Source organism: Vipera berus (assembly GCF_964194415.1).
Source record: "Vipera berus genome assembly, chromosome: 3".
NCBI classification, from domain to species: domain Eukaryota; kingdom Metazoa; phylum Chordata; class Lepidosauria; order Squamata; family Viperidae; genus Vipera; species Vipera berus.
The window spans coordinates 168,239,010-168,246,681 of record NC_138204.1 but is presented as its reverse complement, the minus strand read 5'-3'; the positions used below and the strand labels follow the sequence as shown (position 1 = coordinate 168,246,681).

General features: G+C 35.1%; 1 protein-coding gene across 2 annotated transcripts in view; it reads right to left on the bottom strand.

The window, feature by feature from the left end:
• Nucleotides 1–213: 213 nt before the first annotated feature.
• Nucleotides 214–7,672, bottom strand: part of YES1 (YES proto-oncogene 1, Src family tyrosine kinase) — a 76,469-nt gene continuing 69,010 nt past the window's right edge. The window contains exons 11-12 of one of the 2 annotated variants that reach the window (XM_081322995.1): nt 6,319–6,450; nt 214–1,581 (exon numbers count right to left, since the gene is read on the bottom strand). In XM_081322995.1, the coding sequence (XP_081179121.1) occupies nt 1,541–1,581; nt 6,319–6,450 (173 nt within the window). In that variant the 3' untranslated portion in view covers nt 214–1,540. Of the gene's footprint in view, nt 1,582–2,585; nt 4,286–6,318; nt 6,451–7,672 lie in introns of those variants that run through there. The other variant, XM_081322994.1, reaches the window with a different exon arrangement.

Here is a 7,672-nt window from a genome sequence, read left to right as displayed (position 1 = left end):
CACAGCTGATAAATACTATTTTGGGCTCCATAACAAATTTAGAGGAATGTTAGAATTTTAACATGTATCATGCTAAAAACATAATGTTGGGGATGCACTTACATAAAAAGAGTTGCTGAAGAAAAGTTAAATTTGTTTAAATTTTCGTACAATATTAATCCATTTTCCTGCTTTAGTAACAGAAGATGCACTAATTTATTAAGCTTTGGGAAGTTTAATTATGCAAAAGTAATAAAATATTAAAAATATTTAAGCTTGTCAATATAGTATGATAGGAAAACCAAACAAAATAAAAGATTACCACACAAGGTAGCTTCAACAAAACTGATACACAAGGCTTGCAATACAGTTTCTATCAGAAATATTACACAATATTTTTCAATACAATATAAAAATCATTCTTAACTGGTTAACAATGATTACAGTACAGGAAGTGCTGAAAATGCAATAAACATAGGAATTGAAAATGTAATATATTTGCATTTTTTTATTCTGAAAATTGTTTAGTAATTCTACTTTTTTAAAAATACAGTGTTACTGGAGATGCTGGGTCATGCTGTACAGTATTGACAAAAGAATAAGATTGTGCAGGAGGCATGGAATAAAATTCACAAAAAAATAATTTGAGGTTATATTGGACTTTCCCAAAAGGTCCAATGAAACTAGGAGCCGTATCAGAAAATTGTGGCACCCTTTATTTCTAACTGAAAATGTGTAGAAATTGTGCTTATTGCTCCCTATCCAATGAAGGACAATTTAGTAGGAAAGTTACCACCCAGACAAAACGGGGTACAGTACTTTCTTAACTGTTAGCCACCAAATCACATAGAGGAAGAGGAAATTCCGAGATCTGTACTTGGAATTACTATAACATTGGTATAGGTAGCTCCTTCCCATCCCTAGCCTTCACTTGTCTTCAAGATTGTGGAAACATACTTCATGATTTTTATTTTTTTTGATGAGGGCCCATCGTACAGTATCCACCAAAATGTCTAAACAAACACTTCATCCCAAAGACCATGAGATGTATGCATATCTATTGTGTTTATAAAGTAACAAAGTGCTTTATGCACACATTTACAATATTAGCAAATATAAGAAAGTGCCTTATGCACATGTAATGGTTAGTGTTTTCCAATATTTAATGGAAGATGACAGTGCATTTTAAAGAAATAGCATTCCAGTTTCATACAGTGGAAAGAGACTTCCTGTGAAAGAACAAGTGTGCTCATGCACGCTGTCTGGCTTAGCTCCTTCTGCTATTAGATACCAGTTAAACAAATCAAGAAAAATCAAAATTAAAAATGCAAATCAGGAATAATGTCTGAGTTCAATTTCTTGATTTGGGATCCCACGCTTGTATCAATAATAGAAGTTTCTTGATTTGCTTAGCTTATACTGTCAGAAGCATAAGTATCATGCAATAATAAAGTATGCTTGCTTTGGCTTATTTTGATATGCAAACCTATCCAGAGAAAGGACTAAAACAATTTCTAATATTTTAAGGGATGAGAAAAAAATCTTGTAAGTGAATCATACATCATCTGCAAGATGATGTATTCTGTATTCTGTTGAAATCTACTAACAAATAGAAAATAAAATAACATAGTTCGGATTATCCTCTAAAGATCAAGAAATATAAAAAGAAATAGAGCAGTGCTATGCATGTCAACTTGTAAGCCTCACTGAATCAATTACATTTAGTCAATTAAACTTAGTAGATATAGGATTGTTTCATTTCAAAGCAACTTGGAACTTATCAGGTTATTTTCTTAAAAAATAATTTTGTAATTAGAACTTTAAAAGCAATCTTGTGAAACAAATTCAACATCATATTTTATAAAAATAATCACACTTTTACATGTATTACTATATATAGAAAAGTGTTGTGCTGAATTATTTGCTCACATTAAAGTCTTGAGGTAATACACTAAAAATAAGGAAAAACAAACATGGAAGGTATAACGCTTAAAAATACATATTTTTCTTCAATAAACTCATTAAATTACTGTTTTTTAATTTCAGTACTATACATTTGTTACAATGATTTGTTGCATTTTAATTAAAATCCAAATAACACCAGACTAGTTTTCTGGCATATGCATTATTACACAAACACAACTGCACTACACATTTCAGAATATAAAAGAAATTACAATCCTGTATTATTTGCTACATAGCCCTTTCAAAATTTCATAGTTTTGGGATGTATACATGAGAAAATGCCACTTGACTGCACAATTTTATAAGTTTATATAAAATCTGTGTGGTTTTTCTGATAGCAGTAATGATCATTCACAGAAAAGCTTTGAAGTGCAACATTTGTTTTGAGTGGAAAATTCTAAAATGTCAAGAGGATTTTATTGCTTGATATGATAAGAGGTTATAATAGCTCCTGCTCCCCAGTATACTTGCAAGTAGTGTATGTGTGCAGTTTTAATATCATTAGCTGAATTTGGCTTAGGTGCTCAGTTTGTTCGTATAGCTTAAAGCTATACATAATGGTTATGAAAAGTCTAACTCCTCTCAAGAAATTAAAGGAGATGGATGCAGCTCACTCTAATTTTTGATCTGATGCTTTTGTAAAGAGTTTTAGGAATCATTATACAACCATTTATGTCTAGTTGACTGTGAATCACTATGTATTATTAGAAAGATGGGCTACTGTCCAGTATCGTTATCCTAACACTTACAATGTTGGGCTAAATTCAGAATTCTGACAACTCTGTGAACTGCAGAAATGGGAAAACAATTCACATCAATCCCTCCACTCTTTACCTTTATCAGAGTATGCTGTAGAGGTTGGAAGATGTTCCAGAATAGTATGAGGGGCTATGTCTCCCCACATAGAAGTTCATTTCATTCACTGAGGTCCAATTTATTGATGGGCTCTCAGATCTTAAACAGTATTTTTCATAAATGCTTTGACAGAGATACATAACAAAAAGAAGCTGTGCAATCTAGTGAATCCCTGAACATTTTAATTGGTGAGCTTTCATAAGCATTTGCCACTTTACTTCCTTTTTCAGATGTGTCTTCTAAAAAAATATATAAAAAACTGGGATATGTTTCACTAGAAATTGGAACTTTGAAACACTGTCTCTTGAAGGTTAAGATGTTATCTTTTCCCTCTGATTGCATTTTGCAGTTTCAGGTTTAACATTGTACTCTAGTAACTTAATTACAAAATGAGCTAATGGTTTATGAAGTTAACTTCATTCTTAATTGTACTATTTAGGAAATAAAATATGCTACTTTCCAGTTATGATATATTAATATAAAGTTTCAGCACAGTGCAACATGCTTTTCAGTTCCATTATTGAGGTCTAGTACTGTATTTAATCAAGTTTATCATAAATTGCTTGCTTTAAAATTAAATTTTCTTTTGAGTTGAGGTTGACTCCTGGTGACTTCACATACATGTAGTTTTCTTGGGAACAATACAGAATTAATTTTCTTTCCATTTCCTTCATCCGTATTTTCCCCGTTTTCCAACCTAGTCTACAGCTACAATATTCCTGAAACTTTTCCAAGAACTAACCGTGTCTAACTTCTGAAATCAGAGAAGGTTGGTCAGGTGCTGCCTTCTGCCGAGAGCTACCCTAACTAGATCAATAGGAAATGAGCCTCTAGAAGAAAACCTTGCATTTAAAGCCCTCTTCATACTAACATAGAATTGTTGGTCCCATAAACTATTTTGTTATCCTTTGACCATTTCCATTCAGAAGTTTATTTAAATAGCTGATGTTGCCTTTAATAATGACCTAAAAGTTAGAAGAAAAAGAAACCAGCAGCTCCACTGTTATAGCAATGCTAATTTTACCACCCATTTTTTCAGTGTATTTCTTTTGGACCCTGATATAATATGGGAGAAAAATGTCTCACTGATACATTTATATACAGGTATAACACTTTAAAAAGTGGTTTTGTGCAACCATATTTCAGAATTCCAGTTTGCCAGCTAACAAGAGCATGCAAATTGCAATTTGCTTTGAGTTCTTCCAATTAGCAAGGAATTTTTTTTAAAAAAGTACTCTACATTTGGCATATTTGTGCATGGGATGTAAGCCATCAATTTATAAATTGTCTCCAGGCTGGTACTGTGGTTCCGTGGCAGTAAAATAATCTTCTAAGAAAGACTGAATATATTCAAATGTTGGCCTTTCATCGGGATCTTTCTTCCAACACAGTTTCATTAATTCATGAAGAGATTCTGGGCATCCCTGAGGACAAGGCATTCTATATCCACGTTCCACTTGTTCTAAAACTTCCCGATTGACCATTCCTAAAATTAAAAGAATAGCTTCAATATTTATATTTTATTAAGTTGGAAGATCAGTTTACATTCCAATTCCAAAGAAAGGCAGTGCCAAAGAATGTTCAAACTATCGCACCATTGCACTCATTTCTCATGCTAGTAAAGTTATGCTTAAAATTCTACAAGCTAGACTCCAGCAGTATGTGGATCGAGAACTACCAGAAGTACAGGCAGGATTTCGAAGAGGCAGAGGAACTAGAGATCAAATTGCTAACATACGCTGGATCATGGAGAAAGCTAGAGAGTTCCAGAAAAACATCTACTTCTGCTTCATTGACTATGCTAAAGCCTTTGATTGTGTGGATCATAACAAACTGTGGCAAGTCCTTAAAGAGATGGGCATACCAGACCATCTTATTTGTCTCTTGAGAAACCTATATGCGGGCCAAGAAGCAACAGTGAGAACTGGACACGGAACCACTGATTGGTTCAAAATTGGGAAAGGAGTCCGGCAAGGCTGTATACTGTCGCCTTGCCTATTTAACTTATATGAAGAGCACATCATGAGAAAGGCAGGGCTAGATGAATCAAAAGTTGGAATTAAGATTGCCGGAAGAAACATCAATAACCTAAGATATGCAGATGATACCACTCTAATGGCAGAAAGTGAAGAAGAACTAAAGAGCCTCTTGTTGCGGGTGAAGAAGGAGAGTGCAAAACTTGGGTTGAAACTAAACATTAAGAAAACCAAGATCATGGCATCTGGCCCTCTCAATTCCTGGCAAATAGATGGGGAAGAAATGGAGGTAGTGACAGATTTTATTTTCCTGGGCTCCACGATCACTGCAGATGGGGACTGTAGTCAAGAAATTAAAAGACGCTTGCTCCTCGGGAGGAAAGCCATGGCAAATCTAGACAGCACACTAAAAAGCAGAGACATCACCCTGTCAACAAAAGTGCGTATAGTCAAGGCTATGGTCTTTCCAGTTGCAATGTATGGCAGTGAAAGTTGGACCATAAGAAAGGCTGAGCGCCAAAGAATTGAAGCCTTTGAACTATGGTGCTGGAGAAGACTCCTGCGAGTTCCTTGGACTGCAAGGCGATCAAACCGGTCAGTCCTAGAGGAGATCAACCCTGACTGCTCTTTAGAAGGCCAGATCCTGAAGCTAAAACTCAAATACTTTGGCCACCTAATGAGAAGGAAGGAGTCACTGGAGAAGAGCCTAATGCTGGGAAAGATTGAGGGCAATAGAAGAAGGGGACGACAGAGAATGAGGTGGCTGGATGGAGTCATTGAAGCAGTAGGCGTGAGCTTAAATGGACTCCAGAGGATGGCGGAGGACAGGAGTGCCTGGAGGAACATTGTCCATAGGGTCGCGATGGGTCGGACACGACTTCGCAACTAACAACAACAAGTTGGAAGAGGGGTTCAAAAATCTGTCACTGTTTACTTGGAATGGGTATTTATAAATTGTATTCACACATAACATTAAAGAATTTTTAAATTTTGAACTATTCCAAACTATAGCTTGTTTAGGGAAAGGCCAATTTTGGCTTGAAACTAGAGTTTATATTTGGATTATTTAACACAATAGTGTCTTAATGTAATATGCCCATATTTTGTTTCCCAGTTTATTCCCAATGTATTTTTCTGCCTCTGAGACACTCCAAAGAGATGCAAGAGAACAGTAGAAAGAAAAAAAAGAAAAAGAAAAAACTAGGAAGAAACTGGTTGTATAAATAACACAATTATTCTGCTCATCAAAGGGTAGCTTTGGCTTCTTTAAAAACCTATGGTAAAAATGATCTGGCATACTGTCTGTTATTTATGAACACAGTGAATTAGATTTTCTAAAATAGTGTCTCTACATTTTTTAAACACTGAATTGCAGCTTCCGTATCATAGCTAGTTTGCATTTACTGTAGTATTTTCTCAAGTATGGTACTAGCTAACATAATTTATTTCATTAGCATAACTGATTGTAAAAAAAACCCCTAACATAAATAACAGATTATGCAATGATATATAACACACACATTAGTAATGACTTTTCTTTTACCTGGGTATGGCACACGTCCCTTTGTTACAAGTTCTGTCAGCAAAATTCCAAATGACCAGACATCAGATTTGATTGTAAACCGACCATATAGTGCAGCCTCAGGTGCTGTCCATTTAATTGGGAATTTGGCCCCTAAACATAGAAAATAATGCCTTTTAATATTATAATTTATAATTATTTTAAAAATTAATTTGGTGGTACAATATACATATATGATTCTTAGAGGAAAGGATAATTTGATAATATCTTCTATTGTTATGATAGCATTCATTCTATTAAACATAAGAACTAATCTAGAGATTGGAACTCTTTCTGCTGGAAAAGAACTGCAAAGGTATCTTTGCTGTACTCAAAGAGAAAAGTCTAACTGAGAATACATGTGGGAGTAGACCGTGGGTGACAACAAAGTGAGTAATACTGTCAAATTAATATATGGTTAATGGTACTCCTGTCAAGGCTGAGGTTGTTCTACACAGATAATGGAGAAAATCTATGCATTTTAGAATGAAGTTTGGTAACTACTGTAAAAACGTTGCCATGTAAATTTGTGTATGTGGAAAACTAGCACATAATTATTCTTTCTATTATACAAATGACTTGCATGGTGTACATAACATGTACATAAACAACAGTAGCTTTCAGGATCTGACTATAATCTGAAGTTCAGATCGTACTGTTCCTTTATAAACTTCTTCACAAATAACCTTGAATATTAATCATGGTATGTTGCAAGGTTTGATAATAAAACAAATCTCTATTCAAGAACAATTTTACTTTTGGAGAGATAAGAATTGATTTTGGCAATTTATATTGTTGATAAATAATTCAACAAATTCAAAAAATTGTTTTAGAAAACATAGAAGTATATTGAATAATCCACTTTAGAGAATGTCGTTTCTATTGCTAATGACTATAGTAAATGGAAAAAAAATAAAGAACATACATCTATCTCAGAAAGCATTAAAATATTAGTAAAGCACTTAGTCAAACTGGAACACAGAGGATATAATCATCTGGGTTGGAAGAGACCTTGAGGTCTTCTAGTCCAGGGGTCCCCAACCTCCGGTCTGTGGACCAGTATCGGGCTGTGGCATGCCAGCAAACGGTCTGCACAAACAAGCAAAGACCCATCCGTGAGATGCAGGCAGCACACAAAACCTATGGTCCGCAGAAAAACCTCTCTCCACGGAACCGGTCCCTGGTGCCCAAAAGATTGGGGACCTCTGTTCTAGTCCAATCCCCTGCTCAAGCAGGAGACCCTATATTTTGGACATAATGTCGATTGGTGGCCCCCAGGGGGAGGGCGTTCTCTGTGGGCGTGCCAGACCTGTGGAACCACTTGCCGGTTGAGCTC